Source organism: Capra hircus, chromosome 1, assembly GCF_001704415.2.
Source record: "Capra hircus breed San Clemente chromosome 1, ASM170441v1, whole genome shotgun sequence".
Lineage (NCBI taxonomy): Eukaryota > Metazoa > Chordata > Mammalia > Artiodactyla > Bovidae > Capra > Capra hircus.
In genome coordinates this window covers 41173822-41193646 of record NC_030808.1, presented here as the reverse complement: position 1 = coordinate 41193646, position 19825 = coordinate 41173822, and the positions used below count along the sequence as shown (strand labels likewise).

General features: G+C 47.6%; 1 protein-coding gene across 1 annotated transcript in view; it reads right to left on the bottom strand.

Moving 5' to 3' along the window:
- RCAN1 (regulator of calcineurin 1) overlaps positions 1 to 19357 on the bottom strand; it is a 123779-nt gene extending 104422 nt beyond the window's left edge. Inside the window, exon 1 of the mRNA XM_018055819.1 lies at positions 18973 to 19357. Coding sequence (XP_017911308.1) covers positions 18973 to 19218 — 246 coding nt within the window. The 5' untranslated portion in view covers positions 19219 to 19357. The remainder of the gene's footprint in view (positions 1 to 18972) is intronic.

The following is a 19825-nucleotide window of genomic DNA, read 5'->3' as shown; positions in this document are numbered from 1 at the left end:
AGAGGCAGAAGCAGTAAAGGTATAGGGGATTGAGAGGTACAAACTATCATGTATAAAAGTAATAAGCTATGAGGATATATTTTATAACATGAGCAATATAGCCAATACTTTATAATAAGTACAATTGGAGTATAATCATCAAAAATTGTGAATCACTACATTGTACACTTATATAATATTGTACATCAACAATACTACAATAAAAATGCTTTTAACGTTCTTGAGGTCACTTCTTTTTCTTTGTTTTTTATAGTCCAGAGAACTTTTATTTTTTCACACCTATTATGTAATGAATTCATAGCGAATGGGTTCCAGCAGCTCAAGCTCCTTTTTTGCAGGTTTCTATAAAGTGTGTTTCTCTGGGTGGAACCAGCTGGAGCTTCAATTAAACCCAAGTATCTTGCCCTTTGGCTTTCTTTTCCCAATCATTTCCCTTCCCATGTTTCAGGAAGCTATCTAGACTCTTAGAAAGCCTAATATGCTCAGTGTGGTCATTAATTGTCCTGGTAGGAATCATACCCTTAAATTGCTTGTTTGCCACAATCCCAACAGTACGCCAGGTCACACGGTGGGCTCTTCCAGTCTTGCCGTGGGAACATTTGGGGGCATCCCATTGTCAACAGTGCCCACAAGTATCAAGTTCCCTGACGTCTACAATATTACCTTTTTTGTAGATTCGCATGTGTGGCCAAAGGAATGGATCCGTGTTTTCTAAGAGACCTAGAGAACACAAAGCCAGTGCCTTTCCTCTTTTCCTTTGCGTTGTTGGTCAGTCTGGTGAACTACTGGAAAATGATGACTTTGGCCAAAAGGCTGAAGTCACTTCCTTAGAAGGAGAACTGAGTGCTACGCAAGAGAAAAGCAATGAGACAGCTGGGTGTATCTGTTGTGGATAACCGGGTCTAGGACAGGCAAGTATTTGTCAGAGATACCAGAGGTGAGTTAAAACACCACACTGCCTGGCCAAGGTTAAGGTCAATGGTGGAACACCAGCACATTGCCCTCAAGGCAGGCCACAACAAAGATGACACCTGCTGCTCCTGTAATCTAGTGTCCAAGTGCCGTGTGGATAAGAGAAGAAAACAGAAGTATTATAAAGAGGATGGCAAGACTGTCACTATTTGCAGATGATGTGATTTAACACCTGCAAAATGCAGAAGAAACCATAAGAGGCTTTAGTATGGCAGAGGGTTACAAAATCAATATGCAGGAAACAACAATCCCTTTACATGAAAGGAGAAGGACATATAATGGAAACGGAGATCTCATATTTTAATATATTTCTTAAGCTTACATGGAAATATTTTCACTGGAAAATCTAAAACATAAAAACAAACTAAAGAAATATATAGGCGATCTATGTGAAGAATATATACATGCGTACGGAAGATGCCAAACCTGCACAAATGGCATAAAAGATGGCTTAAGTGAGTAGAACAACACTGTGTGTTAGCCACTCTGTCAACCCCATGGACTGTAGCCTGCCAGGCTTCCTGTCCATGGAATTCTCTAGGCAAGAATACTGGAGTGGGGTGCCATTTCATCCTCCAGGGGATCTTCCCAATCCAGGGATCGAACCTGGGTCTCCCGCATTGCAGGCAGATTCTTTACCATCTGAGCCATCAGTGAAGCCCAGAACAACATTATAACAACATAATATATAAAGATGTCAATTATCCCAAAGTAACTATCAACCCAAAGGAATCTCACTCAAAATATCAACAAGGTTTGGTCGTTGCGTTTTGCTTTCACTCTTTGTAGGGGCTTTCCTGGTGGCTCAGAGGGTAAAGAATCCTCCTGCCAGTGCAGGAGACCCAGGTTCGATCCCTGGGTTGGAAGATCCCCTGAAGAAGAAAAGAGCAACCCACCCCAGTATTCTCCTCATTCTCATCAGAATCTCATGGAATGAGGAGCCTGGCGAGCTACAGTCCAAAGGGTTGCAAAGAGTTGGACACAACTGAGCGACTAAGTATGCACACATGCAGAGTGTTTACACTGCAAAGGTTATGTGCAAATATGACGTCATTTACCATAAAAGACTCGAGCTTCTGTAGATTTTGGTAACCGTCCGTCCTGGAATGGTCCCCCATGGACACTCAGGGAGGTCTGTGTAAGGATGCTCCTCATAATAAGAAAAAACAAAACCAAAATACCCAACCTAGAAACAAAATAAATGTTCACCAGTAGGAACTGCTGGGACTTCCTTAGGGGTCTAGCGGCTCAGACTCTGAACTCTCACTGCAGAGGGCATGGGTTTGATCCCTGGTCAGGCCACATGGCATGGCCAAACGTCTAACAAAAACGGAAAAAAGAATTGCTGGTTAAATTACATTGCATTCTTATTAAGAAATGCAAGGCAGTTATCAAAAGACATGCATTGAGTCTATTGAAAGATGTCCAATATTTTAAGAAAGCAAGTAGCAAAAGAGTGTATATAATATGATATTTATAAATACATACACATGGTGTATATAGACTATATATGAAAGAGTACAATAAAACCTAGAGGTTATTTCTAAGAAACAGAATGAGAGAAAAGGATGAGATATTTTCAATCAGTGCTTTTATTTTAATGACCAAATGTAAATTTTATAAAGAATTAATCTTCAAAGCACAAAGAAGAACTGATACAAAGAACTGACTCATTGGAAAAGACCCTGATGCTGGGAAAGATTGAAGGTGGGAAGAGAAGGGGACGACAGAGGATGATATGGTTGGATGGCACCACTGACTCGATGGACATGAGTCTGAGCAAGCTCCAGGAGATGGTGAAGGACAGGGAAGCCTGACGTTCTGCAGTCCATGGGGGCAGGGGGCGGGGGCAAAGAGTGAGACACGCCTTAGCGACTGAACAGCAACACCCGGGCACAGTGTAGACGTAAATACAACGGTGAGTAACTTCTTGCTAAAGTCTGACTGGAAGGCTGGATGAAGGCTGAGTTATCCTGGACTGAAAGCACAAAGAAAGCACTCCAAACCCATCTCTGTTAGCAGTCAGCAGATGCTGAAATTCCGTACTCTTAACTTCAACGTGGAGGGTGAGCCTGAACTCCTGATGTTGGCCAACTGGTATCCGGCTCAGCCGCTGAAAAACAGACAAGTCAGAGTTTTCCCCAAATAAGGCGGCCCCGGGGTGGCGTCCAGGGGAGAGCCTTTGGGCCTCTCTTTAGCTTAGCACAAGCCCACCTTGGTGAACTGGGCCCTCGCTGCTTTGCATCTGGCTTTCTAGACCCTTCATATCTCACCTGACGTGCTTACTACTAAAATGTGAAAACCTAGACCAACTGTCATGATTGACAGATTTGCTGTGACTGGTGCTTTGCTTATGATAGTAGCCTTTATGTGACAGAGAATATAAGAACCTTGATTTTGCTCACAGAATGTGGGGTAATGAGCACTCACGATGGTTCAGTAAAATGCTATTTTTAAAATATAAGAAGGTAGGATTATTGAGTGCAAATCTATATATGAGGATAAATTGAACTGTGGAATATAAATCAGGCAAAATAGTCTTGATCTATGTAATGTAAATCAGATAAATGTTTGTGATTCCAAGATGGTATAATAAAGAAAAACTTTAAATTCGTATATATTTGTAGCAATGGTATCTTAATTACACTATGATTTAGTGACTTTTGAACTATAGAGATATAAATGAATTATCTATAAAAATTGTTATAGTTGTGATACAGAGTATATTTCCATTCAAATAATATAACTTAATAAATATTGTATTTTAGATACATTCTCTAATAAAATTGGAATTCTAAAAAAAAAAAAAGAAAGCGTTCCAAGAACTACGAGCCCAGACCACACTGTGCTAAAGCCCTTCGATCCAATCTTCAGCCCCCACGGGTGCCGCTCTCTGATGTAACCATCTGGAATGGCTGACCTGGGGACAGACTGTGGGTGCCATGCTGCTCCAGGGATAAGACTCAAGTTTTTAAAGACTGGTTCATGTAATTAAAAGCACAGCAGGCTACTGAGTACTAAGCAGACAGCATACATTTCATTAAGGAAGGTCATCTTTCCTGGCACAATCTGATGGAAACCAGGGCAGCAGTGTTCAGAGATAAGAAGCTCACAAGTTGACTTTGCCCCCTTCGGACGAGATTTGGCAAAGAATGACCTGCTCCCTTCTATCAAGGAGGCCAGAGGCTAGCTAGCATGTGGGATTCAGCAGGTGACAATGCATTTCTGAAAAGATCTATGTGTCCTCAAAAAGGCATTCTAAGGAAAAGGAGAGGGAAGGGAGGGGAGGGAAGCGGAGAGAGAGAGAAAGAAGAAGGGAGGGATGGAGGGAGGGGGGAAAACCTCACCAGCAAAGATGACAGTATATTTTTCAAATACAGGATTGTATGTGTGTGTGTGGAGAAGCCTAGGATTTCTTTTCATCAGCAATAATGATTTTGTTTCAGATAAAATTGATGGTTTTTATGTCCATTATCTTACTGACTTATTTTTTTAAGTGTTTATAGTTTTCTTTGTTTTCAACATTGTGGCAACACTCAATCACGTTAAAACATGGTTTTCTAAGCATTACAAGTGATAACAAGCCAGGGCAGTCTTCTGGTATAATACGTTTCACAACAGTAGCCTAAATGTTGAGGAAAATCTAAGCCTGTCAATTTCATACAGGTGTGGGTGTGTGCGCACACACACATGCACACACACATGTGCGCATGCAACAATTTTAAAGCTGCAGAGCCTCTGTGTGCTCAGTCATGTGTGACTCTCTGTGACCCTGTGGATGGTAGCCCGCCAGGCTCCTCTCTCCATGGAATTTTCCAGGCAAGAATACTGGAGTGCATTGCCATTTCCTACTCCAGGGGATCTTCCTGACCCAGGGAGCGAACTCGAGTCTCCTGCATGGAAGGCAGATTTTTTACCACTGAGCCACCTGGGAAGCCCAGCAGAACCTACTGGGCTAAGATAATGTAGGCAGCATCTGGAGGTGCCTAAAATTACTCCTGGGAAAATAAGGCTTAACATTTAACGAACTTAAGAGAGCAATGCTTTCCTTATAATGTCAATGCTTTATTTTCACTGCTGCACAAATATTTATTGGGGCTTCCCTGGTGGCTCAGAAGGTAAAGCGTCTGCCTGCAATGTGGGAGACCTGGTGGCAGACACTGTCCTGGGCACAGGATTACGCAGCGAGCAATCTCAGATACAACAGTCTTTGCATTTTAGTAACCACTGAAATAAAACTGCTCACAGTTGGAAGGTATTATTCTTAGCTCTGTATTTATATGCTCTTTTCATCTTGTACTTTTATTACCCCATTTTACAAAGGGACTGAAGCACAGGGAAGATAACGTCCTTGACCAAGGTCTCACAGTGCAGACCGACTTGACTCTGGAGTCCACCCTCGTAACTACTGCATGTTACTGCTCCTGTAACATGTCTGTGCTGTGCTCAGTCGCTCAACTGTCTGACTCTGTGCTTTTTTTTTTTAACACACACAATACCAAAGTAGGTTGTTGTCATGCCCAACTCTTTTGCGACCCCATGGACTGAAGCCCAGCAGGCTCTTCTGTCCATGGGACTTCCCAGGCAAGAATATTGGAGTGGGTTGTCATTTCTTTCTCCAGGGGATCTTCCCGACCCAGGGATTGAACCTGTGTCTCCTGCATTGGCAGGAGGATTCTTCACCCGAGAAGCCCTAAAGGAACGCAGGCATTTATCCATAAAGAAGGTGGGCGTTCTTGGGGTAATGCCTGCGTTCTCTTTTGCACACTTTCACTCTTGGCTAAGCCATTAAAATAAAGTGAACAACAGGCAAGAAAAAGCCCGCAAGTAAGTAATCCTCCCAGTGTGGTCCCTGTGCTATCTAGGAGAGAAAACAGAGGAGGAAAATAAAGGAAAATGAAATAAAAATGAAATGGCTATTCAATACATTGGCATCCCCGACTCCATGCACGTGAGTTTGAGTAAGCTCCGAGAATTGGTGATGGACAGGGAAGCCTGGTGTGCTGCAGTCCATGGGGTGGCAAAGAGTTGGACATGACTGAGCAACTGAACTGAACTGAACTGAACTGATTCAATACAAAACCTCTGATCATAAAGTAAGTAATAAAGTCCTTGATAAAGACTAAGCAGATAATTTCAGGGTATGTTCTGCCTTCAAGCATTATCATAAACATGGCCTTGCTGTATTTCATTCTCGCCGTATCCTAGTAGGGTAAAGGACCACCCAGCCCTTGTTTTATGATATAAGATAAAGAATGTGCTCACGATCTCAGCCACAGGTTGGCTGTTGCTGCTTCATTCCAAGCCACGGATATAGCACATTGGACTCTATTTGGGCCTCTGCACAGCTACCCTCCAATAAATGCAGGAAGTCACCCCCCAAACATATAACCTCTCTACGCCCACCCAACTCATCTATGCCACCGTCTCAGGCATGTTCACAGTCGTGAGAACTAGGTCATTATCTTAAATGTGTTCCAAGTAACGGGAATACTCTGAATGTGGAGGTTATAGACTATCTGACCATTCGGTGATGGTATTTCCCAAGGTATATCAAGGAAATAACAAGTAACAGAACACACTGGAGTCCAAGTGTGCCCTGAAAACTTATAAGTCACTGGGAAGAAATACACAAATTCAGAGTTGATGTGAAAAATGAGAACAGCTCTGGAAATGCTGTGTCAGGGTCAAGCACGTGGTTGAGTCTGAAGGATACACCTACAGTGGGGCTGCTCCAGAGAGGGAGAGGTGTTGCCAGATGTCTGCAAGGGCTTCCTGGCCAGTTCATAAACTGTAAGCCAGCGAGTATTGCTGGTGAGTGGTCTGTTTTTAGGATTTTATAGTCAGCTGGAACATAAAGAAGGCTGAGTGCTGAAGAATTGATGCTTTCGAACTGTGGTGCTGGAGACGATTCTTGAGAGTCCCTTGGACAGCAAGGAGATCAAACCAGTCAACCCAAAGGGAAATCAACCCTGAATACTCACTGGAAGGATTGATGCTGAAACTGAAACTCCAATACTCTGGCCACCTGCCGGGAAGAGCCGACTCACTGGAAAAGACCCTGATGCTGGGAAAGATTGAGGGCAGGAGAACCGGGTGATAGAGGATGAGGTGGTTGGATGGCATCACAGACTCAATGGACGTGAGTCTGAGCAAACTCTGGGAGATGGTGAAAGACAGGGAAGCGTGGCGTGCCACAGTCCACGGGGTCACAAAGAGTCGGACACGACTGAGCGCCTGAGCAACAACAGTCAGCTCACCCCGACCTGAGGGTTCTCCATCACCGTCTGAGATCTGCACCTTAGGATGGAAAGGTGGCTGTGTGAGCAGAGCTGAGACCTACCCGAACTGTCCCAAATCCTGACTTCAGCCCAGAACAACACTGTTACCCTGTCGCCTGGGCAGCAGATAGTTCCTCGGAGAACAGGGGTCACCACAGGGGTCTGGCAACCTATGCAGCAGCATGAGCTTTGCCTTTGAAAACTAATCTCTGTAGCAACCTAATGGCAGAAGCCAGCTCAGAAAATTGCCCTTATCTCTGCAGTGAAGTGCCTGCTTCCTCTGAGTGAGCTCTCTTTGTATTTCTTTATGCCAATAGTTTTAGTCACCTGATAGTTTGAGTCACCGTCTGAACAAGTAAACACAGATCAGAGCAGGGGGTGGAGGATGTCACAGCCTTCACTAGGGGCAGCTGGAAGAGGAGGGTCACTCCTTGAGGCACAGCATCCTTGTTCCCTGTTGGAACCAAAGTGGGTCCCATTGCCCAGCAGCAGCGAGGGTCCCCTCCCTTGGCCAGCTTTCTGGGGGGGAGGGGGTGTCTCTCCTCTCACGAGTTTCAATTACACACCAATGATTATGATAGCTTCTTCTGCAGCACAAGGAGGGAGTTCCCCCTCTGAAAATGCACTTTCTGTCTTTAATGCCAGAAATAAAGTCTAAGGCAACCACCAGTCTCTATGGCAGAACTTATGTGAAGTGACCTCCCCCTGGTGGCGGGTGCTGGTGTTCAAACAGCCCAGGGACTAGCTCTCAGGACACCATCTCCTCTGCCCCTCCACCAGGACCGGCCACAGATACCTTGCTCTTTGGGGGCCCCTAACGGTAGCGTGGTGACAGTTCTTCTTGTTCCTGCCAATGAGACTCTGGATGTCCACCTCACTATCCACATGCCCTGGGTGCCCCCTGGAGCAGGAGATGGCAACCTACTCCCGTATTTGTGCCTGGAAAATCCCATGGAACAGAGAAGCCTGGCGGGCTACAGTCCAGGGGGTCACAAAAGATTCTGACACGACTCAGCTGACTAAACTACAGCTCTGCGTGCTCAGCGAGGGCTGGGGGATGGGGCAGGGGAGGACATCACTGCACAGGAAATCAGACAAGCAGTGTAACTAGTGGGCTGGGAGAAAATTCTAGTTCTGCTAGTATGTAGTGAATTCCCCCTCAGGAAACCTCAGCACCGCTCTGAGCCTTGATTCCTCCCTGCAGAAATGAAGAAGGCTTGAGCCCAAGGTCCTGTCTGCCATCGTTCTGTAGCTGCACCCAGAATCTGATGCCCAGTTGCCACAGGATTCTATGTGCTGATTAGCTTTGCAAAGGCAGCAGAAAGACATTGTCATCTATAAAATGGGCAAATACAGTATCTATCACAGAAGGTTGTTAAGAAGGATGAGTAGGCTTCCCTGGTGGCTCAGACAGTAAAGAATTCGCCTGCAATGTTGGATTGGGAAGATTCCCCTGGAGAAGGGGATGGCTACCCAGTCCAGCATTCTTGCCTGGAGAATCCCACGAACAGAGAAGCCTGGAAGGCTACAGGGCATAGCGCTGCAAAGAGTCAGACACAGCTGAGCAACTAAGCACAAGAAGGATGAAATCTAACAATGTACATAAAATATTTGGCCAACAGTAAGCACTAATAGGGTGTTTATCATGAACTGTATAAATACTAAGTACGTATATAAGTGATCACTCAAACTTCAGATGAAAGAGGGGACTACTACCTTTGTGGGACGAGATGGGCAAATGGAGCATACAGTCACCCTGTCAATAATAAATGAGTATCAGGAGATCTGTAAAAGCCCCTAGTAATGGACAAACTTTAAAAAAAAAGAAAAGATGCACTCAAATGTTCTGGCTTTGTAAGGATAAACCTCTGGCAAACTCTCAAATGGCAACTGGACAGAATCGGCTGTGGGGTCAAGTAGAGTGTCTCTGACACATGTTCCTCTTGGAGCAATGAAACTTCCAAGACCAATTACAGACACAAGCGTTAAGTGACCGAAATTGACCTTCTCTCTTCCATAAACCGGCAGACAGGCTTCCCAGGGACCACTGCAGGGTAAGGCAGGAGTGTGGGGATGGGGAAGCCAGAATGTCACCCGCCCCCCAAGTATGCCTCTTCAACATAAAAGTTATTTGGAGCTGAAGGCAGTTACAAAGCACATATGCAGGAAACCTCCATCTTCCCTCTCTTTCCTGCCTGAAGGTAGGATATAAATGACCCTCTTAATGGAGACGTTCCAGAATCTCATGGAGGAGTGTCCCAAAGTGCCCATCAGCTTCCTCCCACGAACTGACTTCCCTGCAGCGAGCTGGAAGCCTGAAATGGCTTCCCTCCCTCCTACCCTTTCTCTTATCAATTTATTCTTTGTTGAAGAGGCTGTACAAGCCAAGTTCTAAGTCTCCACGTTGTCGTGCTGAGGGTTCTCCCCCCTGATGCATGCTGCATGCGTTAATAACTGTTTTTCTCTTGTGATCCATCTTTTTCTGAAAGAGTCACAGCTGAAAACCTAGGACAGGCAGAGGCAGGGTTCTGTCTCCCCTACAGGTGCGAGGCTGGAAAGCCGGATGGAAGAGAACTAGAGTCACGGTTACACTAGGGAACATTCTGTTGCTGAGCCAGTTCCTGCTGGGGAAATCCTTTGGGGTAGCAAGGGGCAAAGGGGCCGCACTCCACCAATGGAAGAGCCAGAAGCAACCCCACTGAGCTGATCCAGCTCAACCTGCTCACTTCATAGATGAAGCGGCAGAGGTCTGGGTGGACATCTTGCCCAAGGACAGGTGGTTTGTTATGGATCTGTTAAGCCCTTGCATGTGTGTGTGTGTATATGTGCTCAGTTGTGTCCAGCTCTTTGCAAGTACATGGGCTGTAGCCCGCCATGCTCCTCTCTCCGTGGGATTCTCCAGGCAAAGATACTGGAGTGGGTTGCCATTTCCTTCTCCAGGGCATCTTCCTGACCCAGGGATCGAACCCATATCTCCTGCACTGGAAGGCAAGTTCTTTACTACTGAGTCATCTGTGAAACCCAGGAAGCCCTTAGGCTGTATTTACATAGCATACACAATTAAAAAACAAATCACGTGTCTTCCCTGCTGGCCTGTCAGCACCAGGAGGAGGGCTGCTGTCTGTCATTCACCAAGGGCTGTGACCTCTCACAATGACCTCACCGAGACTGTGGGGGTGGGATTACTGTCCTCCTTCTGCAACTGGCAGACTGGGGGCCTGGGGAGGTTGACTGACTCATCTGGGGTCCTACAGAGGGCCTTGCCACCAGCACAGTGCTCAGAACACAGCAGGCCCTGAGAAACACGTGTTAAAATGAATATGCCCTTTGACTAGACGAATTCTCTGCCACCCATCTGAACTGACTCATGGAAAAGTTATGTGTAACAGGAAAAATTAGGAAACAAACCAAATATCTACCAATAGGGGCTGGTTAAACAAAGCATAGTATGTGTGCAATGGAATACTATACAGCAGGAAAAAATGAGACCTTTCTGTGTACCATTATAGAAACATCTCCAAGCTATACCGTTATGTGGGGAAAACATCAAGATACAGAACAGTAAACAAATATGCAACTTTAGTGTGTCAAGGGCAAAGAGATGAAAGTCTAGTGAAATACCCATGTTATATTCAAATATGCATATAGAAACTCCGGAAGCAGAAAGTTTACCAAAAATCATAGTTACTTTTGAGAGGACGGACTATCAAGGATTGGAGAAAGACTTTTCACTATATACCTTTTAATACTTTCTGGGTTTTGAACAATGTGAATGTATTACTATATTTTAAAAAATTAAATTAAAAAATGTATCAAAATGCATAAATTCAATGACAATAATAAAAATAAAATTCAAACATTATCTTAAAAAACACTTGTTGAATGAGTGAATGAATGAATGACTGAAGGAAGGAGTGACTGAGTTGAATGAATGAATAAATGAGTGAAGTGATGGAGCCAGGATTTAGGTCCAGGTCTGTCTGGCTCCAGCACCCAGGTACTGCCTTCTGCTTGAACCCAAGAATGTCATCAGGGCTGCAACTGATGTCCCAAAAGCACTCAAATATATCTGTTAAAGATAAATAAATGGCTGAGAGAATAACAGAGTTGTAATTCATCTGAACCTCAGTTTCCTGTGGATAAAAGAACTTTATTCATAGAGCTATCCTAGGGCTGAAATAAGATGTGAAAGATACGAAAAATTCACATGCATTACTGCATACTGTAAGATGATTCCAGAACAGGCTTTGGAGTTGGCTAAAACCAGTTTTGTGCAATGTAGGAGAGTGGGGTTTGATCCCTGGGCCAGGAAGATCCCCTGGAAAAGGAAATGGTTATCCATTCCAGTATTCTTGCCTGGAGAATTTCATGGACAGGAGTTTGGTGAGCTACGGTCCATGGGGTCGCAAAGAGTCAGAAATGATTGAGCAATTAACACGAAAGCAGGTTTGCATCATAGGGCCAGCACTTACTATGTGACCTGGGACAGGTTTCTTGGCCTCTCCTGGCCTCAGTTTTCACATCTGTAGAATGGGAATAACAGTACCAATTTCTTAGAGTTCTTGTAAAATGATGAAATGGTATATATTACACAGAAAGCAACTCATGTAAATGAACAGAAACTATTTTATTATCAGTAAGGTAAAGCAGAAAATTTAACAAAAATGATAAAGGTGACAAAGTAAAACAAGCTATTGTTGAATGAAAAAAAAAACTCCAATATTAGCTTTCTGAATCCAATAACATTTTTGTCTTTCAATTCTGAATTCAGGCCAACCTCAACACCTTTTTCTCTGGTGTTAATTATGATTACACATGGGAACTACATATTGCACCTGCTGAAATTAGTAATGAAAGGAAAAGTACTGAACCTTCCCAACGTTAAAAAAAAAAAAAGCTTTTGTTTCCTGAACTTTCAGTTCAGAAGTATATAGACTGACAGCTTTTGCTGTAAACCTATCAACCAGGTATTTTACTTACATTAAGTAGTGGAGTCTAAAATCACATTCTTTTATAGTGTTATAGGTTCGATCCCTGGATCAGGAAGATTCCCCTGAAGAAGGGAATGGTAACCCATCCCGGTATGGCCATGGTATAGCCCATCACTGCTCAGAGCGATTTCCCTTTCACTTTTCACCTTCATGCATTGAAGAAGGAAATGGCAACCCACTCCAGCGTTTTTGCCTGGAGAATCCCAGGGACGGGGGAGCCTGGTGGGCTGCCGTCTATGGGGTCACAGAGTTGGACGCAACTGAAGTGACTTAGCAGCAGCAGCTCAGAGAACAGAGCAGAGTCACTTATAGTTTCATTAAGTGCCAGCGTCTCCATGTGCTGATTAGTATTTACAAAGGAAAAAATTCTCTGTCGCAACTGAATTGTATTTTGAACGACTAGCACTCCTCAGCCCTTGAAACGGGTCCAAACAATTGTGTGCAGAAAACATGCACCGAGGAGGCGACTCCCCAGCCCACCCCCAACACACACTGACGTGCACAGCACCATCGCCGTGACAGGAGCGGGGCCGGCACAGAACAGGGGCTGGCCTGTCGGCAAAAAGAATGGACCGTGTCACCTGCTGGCCTTTTTAGAAAGGAGTAGGGCTTGAAATATAAACACTGCAATCAAACAGCCTCTGCTTTAGCTGTTCTATCACAAAGCCTTTTTTTTTTCCCGGTTCCTTTACGTAATTGTCTTGGGGCTTGAAATGTCTGTAGTTGCTGACAAGAGTCCTGAAAACGACTGCACCGAAGAAGACGTGCTTTGAGCAATGAATGAAGGGTGCTGATGGGTTGAGCTGGAAAGGGGATTGAATGCTTGTGAGGGAGAGGAACAGGGAGGAGAGATCAAAAGAACCTCATGGACGTTAATATAGTCTCTGTTTGTTTGTATATGAGCCAGAAATTCTGAACTTAGGGAAACGGCGGATAACTGTAAACTTTGCACGTATGTAATAGGTGGGCTTTTCTTAAACTTAGAACATTCTGAACTTTCCCAAATAAACTAAAGCATACCATATTGGCTTAAGATCTCTCCACACTTGAGGTTTACGGGCAAAGGTGAGGCCGGTTCAAGTCCGAGAGAGCCGGCGACACTAGGCTGAGAAGTGCCAATGGTCCGGGCAGGCGGGGGTGCCACGCTGCAGCGGAGCCTAACTGTCAACTCTGCTGCCGGAGTGTCACCTTTGACAGCACGCTGCCACAGGCTGACTCGGGACAGGCACAGACAGCCACATGGCCAAGCACATAACAGCCGCGCAAGTGGAAAGCACGCACTTCAGCTGTGCCACGTGGGATCTCCCCAACGTTTCAATCATCAGATCACTACTGAGTGATAACTTGTTTACTATCAAACTACAGGCTTTGGGAGGACAAGTCTGGGATCTGACGTCTGGTGGAGAGAATCCTGTGGACAGAGGAGCCTGGTGGGCTGCCCTCTACGGGGTCGCACGGAGTCGGACACGACTGAAGCGACTTAGCAGCAGCAGGAGAGCAAGCAGCGGCACAAGAGGATGAGCACGGAGGGCAGGCGAGGCAAGCCCACGCTCGAGGAGGTGTTCTTGTTCTTGTCCCAAAGGCTAGGCTCTCAGCATGACGGCCAGTCACCCTGCTTTACAGCCACGAGGTCAAATGGCGCTTAGGAGAAGGAAGGCCTCAGAGCATGGCCCTGACTCTCATCTTGGACTGGAGGAGACCAAGGCACAGATCTGGCTGAGAGTGGAACCAGTGATCGATGACCCAAGTATATGTTCATGATATGACAACGATTCTGGTCAGGCTAGACCCCTTTTGGCTAGATGGTGGCCCTCAATCTTGTCTCCCAATTAGAATCACACTGGGGAGTCTCCCAGGCCAAGACTCCCAGGACGAGACTGGAGTTGGTCTGGAGGGGCCTGGGCACAGGCATTTCGTGAACTGCTCACGGGCCTTCACTGATAAAAAGAATTTAAGGATACCGACCGCTCCAACTCCTTTCACAACCATCAGGATATTTCATGTTTTTAAAGGAAAGTTATGGCAGTATCCGGAGAAGGCAATGACAACCCAGTCCAGTACTCTTTCCAGGAAGATCCCATGGACGGAGGAGCCTGGTGGGCTGCAGTCCATGGGGTCGCTGGGTGTCAGACATGACTGAGCGACTTCACTTTGACTTTTCACTTTCATGCATTGGAGAAGGAAATGGCAACCCACTGCAGTGTTCTTGCCTGGAGAATCCCAGGGATGGGGGAGCCTGGCGGGCTACCGTCTATGGGGTCGCACAGAGTCGGACACGACTGAGGCGACTTAGCAGCGGCAGCAGCATGGCAGTATCACAAATCTTACATGGGCGTTTGTTTTAAGAAAGGTGAGTTTATTCACTAGGAGAGTGAATTTTTCTATGATTAGCATTTTCCAAATTAGCCTGTCGATCAAATATACATTCATGGCTCAGACAACAGAAACATGGTGTTCGTTTCCATTACTCTACGGAACCATCTCTACTGCCTGGAAACTAACAATATTATGTGAGAACTCTAAACTTCTGGTTAGCTTGGTGACAACTAACTGAACTCTTATTCCAGGGAACCAGCCAACCGCTGCCAACAATCCAAAGCACAGGTAATTACTGGTGCAAAGCACAGCTCTACTTTCTCAGTAAAAAGCAAAAAGGTTCACAAAAAGAATACGGCAGTGGAATATGCTAAGCAAACATTTGTACAACAGAAAAATAATCTTATTTTAATAAAAGTTTTCATTTATTTGTAATGGTGTGAATCTCTTAATATATTACATGAAATGACTCATATTATTTGAAATTAATGATGATATGGCTTCATTTTTTAAATAAACAATTAATGAACATGTTGATTATAAATAATTTACAATACTGGATGATGATCCAGCTAACAAAAATACATTTTACATATCAGATCCAACTGTGATAGTTAGAAAATGAGCTTCCAGTATTAGCTCCCTAGTGAAATGATGTCAGTTGCTCAGTCCTGTCTGACTCTGCGACCCCATGGACTGTCGCCTGCAGTCTCCTCAGTCCAGGGAATTTTCCAGGCAGGAATACTGGAGTGGGTTGCCATTCCCTTCTTCAGGGGACCTTCCCAACCCAAGGATTGAACCCTGGATCTTCTGCATCGCAGGCGGTTTCTTTACTGTCTGTGCCAGCAGGAAATGAACCGATAGTTCGGGTCAATTTCTTTCTTTCCTTTAAGATGAAGGTCAGAGGATGACATGAACACATGGGAAGAACACTGACACGGCCTTTTTCCTTCACATCACCTGCCACCCTCTGGATGCCTGTTTCCCCCAAATTCATAGACTGATGTGCTCCCCCTCGAAGATGATGGTATCAGCTACTGAGAGGTCATTAAGGATCATGAGGGTGGGGCCCTCATAATGGGATTAGTGCCCTTGTAAGAGACCCCCACAGAGCTCTCTCATCCCTTCCACTGCATGAGGGCACAGAGGAGCCTATAACCCACAAGAGGGCCCTCACCCAGCCATGCTGGCCTCCACAACTGCGTGAAATAAGTTCCTGTAGTTTAGAAGCCATCGGTCTGTGGTATTTTGTTACAGTAGCTTTAACGGGTTAAGACACTGTCACTCATCCAGGTGACCCTCCAACACACTAGGTAAAGATACCCACATGGCCAGATTACCAGCACAAAGGGGACCTCTGTGGGCAACACAGTTAACAGTCTGCCTACTCAAGGGTCAGACACCGCTGACCGCAAGTAGAATCACATTTTCACTACAGCACCCCAAGGCGACACTCCAGCTTTAGGAAAAATGGCCTCCAAAACGATAAAGTTGTCCAACTGAAATCTCAGAAGCCGCATCTTCCCACCTGGAGGGGTGGTGTTGGCTAAATGAGAGACTAGCTTTCTCCTGGAAGGCTTTCCAGTGGTCTGAAGGACCTTGTAGATGGGCGACCAAGGCACAGAGCTCCCCCAGCCCGCATTCGGAGGCTCCTGAGCCCTGCATGGAGAAGAGAGCATGGTTTCCAACCCCACAAGCCTAGTGCAAACACCTGGCCAGCTCCCCTGACAACCCAAGCTAAGATCCTCACAAGGGGTCTCCTTGCTGCTTCTCCTGCCCACTCAACCTCTTTCCCCAAAGCCATTCTCCAGCTAGCTTTTAATTAGTACAGGACCCGAATCCTTCCCAGGGCCTCCCAGGCTCCCAAGGAACCGTTCCCTGGCTGCATCCAACCTTGGCCACCACCACCTCCCTCACTGGGCCCTAGAAAGGCCTTCGCTCATCCCTGCCCTGGAACTTCCACATCTGCTATGCCCTCTGCCTGGAGGCCCACCACACAACATCTACATGGGGAGCTTCTTCCTGCCAGCCACACCCAAGCAGTGCAGAGTGGCCTTCTGGGGCCACTTGGTGTAAAATGGCCTGCAGGCTGACTCTCTCTGCAGGTCCTCTTTACCGGCACTGATCCCAGAGCTGTGTTCTGCCCCCTCCACCTTCTCTGAGCCCTGACCCCACCTACCAGCTGCATTGCTTGGAGTCCCCAGCTTCCTGGCTGCCAGCTTGGTTCCGCCAATGATGAGATCAGAAAGCTGGGGCAAGCTGGGATACTTCTTAACTTGCAGCTCGCTGCTTCAGCACCTCAGTTCCATCCCTCCATGTCTGTAGCTCCTGCCAGAAGATTCCTCCCCTAGGGTCCCAGCAACAGGACTTCCCTCCATCCAACACTCTCTGTTGATTGCCTCAGTCCTGCCCCCACCAACCGGTTCTTCATTACCCCTCCGGAACCACTGCAGTATCCCTGCTAGGCCCTGGCTGGCACAGCCTACTCTCTGTCCTCTCCTCGGCCACTCCCTATCACACCAGCGTGATTCCCACCTGTGCATTCCTTTTTAAAAACTGTCTCCCCCTTTCTCAGCCTCTGCTAGAACATAAGCAGAAAGCTCATCGTGTTCACCACTCTGTCCACTGGGCCTAAAACAGCACCTGAAGCACAGGAAGCATTCGCTAAACAGTAAAAGAATAAATGAACGGTGTCTGTGCTCAAAACAGTACCTTGTGAGTAAGCCTTTCCCCGATCGTCTTCTGGTAAAACAGCAGTCCCCCTCCCCTCCCCATCTCCTAAGGCCAATTTCTTTCCTATAGTACCATCACCTCCTGACCTATTTCATATATATTTGTTTATTGTCTTGTTTTCCCCAACAAAAATGCCAGTCCTGAAGGCAGAAAGGCTCTTTTCTTCACTGCTGTGCCCTCAGAGCCTGGAACAGTGAGTGCCTGGCTCAAAGCAGAATCTCTACCCATTTGTTAAAGTGAAGAGCTTGCAAGGCGGGAAACATTTCAGATGCAGCAATTTCAGGATGGTCTCTGACACAGGGAAGACTGCAAAACTATGAGACTGCTAGGCACACAAGCGACATCTTGTATGATCTGATCTTGCTCCTTTGGCATGACCGCCTAGGACCAGTAAGAAAGAAACTCCATATGCTGACAGACCTCAGCCTCAAGAAGAGAAAAGGTTTTAGAGTGAAAGGAGTTAGACCCTGTATTTGTGCCAACTGCAGCTTTAGAAAGCATGCACGGACCCTTATCTAAGCACATAGCACTGGACATCCTTTCTGAGAGTAGATGGGCCTGTACCTGATAAACACATGGGTCTTAAGGGCACCATTCTCTGTTCCAATGTTGTCCCTCTTGGCAGCCGCCTTCAACTCCAGTTCACTGACACTTAACCGCGGACTCAGAGCCAAGCATCCGAAAGCAGCACTTTCTTTGATAGCTGCTCCCCTAATGGGGCATCTCTCTCACAGGCAGGCTTTATCCTGCAACGCCAGCGGAGGTACACATTTCACTCTGCACACTGATTGCAGATCAGAAATAAATCCCTCCTCCCCACCACCATCTGTTACTCATACCTGCCCCCTCACCCTCCAACGTGTCTAAAATGTGGGGATCTGGAGGGGAAAATAAAAACAGAAAACAAAATCCAACTCCCCCTTTACTGAGTGTCCCCTGCCCCACCCCCTCTTCAGGGAGCGGGATTCCCGACTAACTATCCTCAAAGGCCTAGCAAATGGCCCCTTCCTCCCAACACCATTCGACCAAAACTGGCCAAGCGCTGGATAAAGAGCAACCGCGGCTTCTCACCCAAACATTGGCTTTCCTTCCCAGGCGTGCAGATTGAGAATGCGGAGACACCGTCCTATTTATGTACAGTGAGTCAACGTCGCGCAGACAAATGTCTGTTTCCTCCTCCCTATGAATGAAGCGACCCCTCCTCAAAGGAGTTAAGTAAAGTGCCCGGCACGACCCAAGCCTCAAGGTGAGGGTACGCGCATCCCCGGCCATCTGGGCAGCTAATTCATGCTCCGATCGGCTCCTGCGATGTGGCCCCTCTAACGCCACCCGAGTTCACACCCGGGGCCGGGGGGGCGGGAGGGGGGGCAGGGGCATCTCTGGGAGGTGGTTACCAGCTAGCCCAGGTGAAAGGCAAGTCCCTCTGAAGATCCCCACCATGGGCGGGCAGCGCGCGGCCCGGCAGGTGCTCGGGAACCCGGGATCTCGGGGAGGGCGCTCCCACCCCAGCCGGGACAGAGGGGAACCGAGGCAGGGTGGCCGGGGACATCGCTGCGTTCCTCCGCCGGCGGCCCGGCTTGAAGAGGCTGCCCCGAGCCGGCCCCGGACCTCGGCGCCACCTCGTCCCGGCAACAAGTGTCCGCCCTCCGCCCGACGGGCCGCCGCGCCCGGGCCCTCACCCGGCACAGGCCATCCACGAACACGCGCGGGTCCAGGTGGCAGGCGATGGTGGCGCTGGGCAGGTCCTGCAGGTCCACCTCCTCCATCATCTCGCAGTCGATGAAGCTCCAGTCGCCGCCGCCCTCGTCGGGCCCGGCCGCCCCCGAGAACGGCGCGAAGGGCCGCAGCGTGTACCCGGGCTGCGCTCGCGCCTCGGCCGCCTCGGCCGCCGCCCCGAGCCGGGGCCCGGCGGAGCTGTCCTCCATGACCCCGCGCCCGCGCGGCCCCACGCGGGATCCTCGCGCCCCTCTCCGGTCCGCCGCCTCGGGGCTCGCGTTGCACCCGGCGGCGGTCACCGCAGCTCCGGGAGAGCGCCGGGCCCCGCCCGCCGCCTTTCCTTTCGGGGGCCCCAGCCGGCCACAGAGGGCAGAGCTACGGCTGAGATAGCCGCGGGCCCTTTAAGGCCGGCCCACGTGGGTTATTGCCCCCGTGGCCGTCCAGCAGAAGAAGCCAATAGAAGAGTGCAACTTCCCTCACGTGATCCGTAGGCTGCCGCCCTCAGTCTGAAGCCTCCGAGAGGCCATGTTGGTTACGGGCAAAGAGCTCCTTCCCGGGTTCCGCTTTTCTGACAGTGGACACCAGCCCAAGAAGCCGGGCAGTGTCTTGCGCGCAGGGATGATAGCTAGAGCGGCAACGCTTCTGTGGGTCCCATGTGGTGACGTTTTTGAGGCACAGAGGCCAACTTTGGGGGATTTAAGCGAGATATAGCCCTGGCTGCCACCGTTGGCAAGTGGTTAAATGCTTACCGTATATTGTCAGATACAGGCACAGTAGGGATTGAACCAGATCCGATAAACAATACCCTCCTTTTAG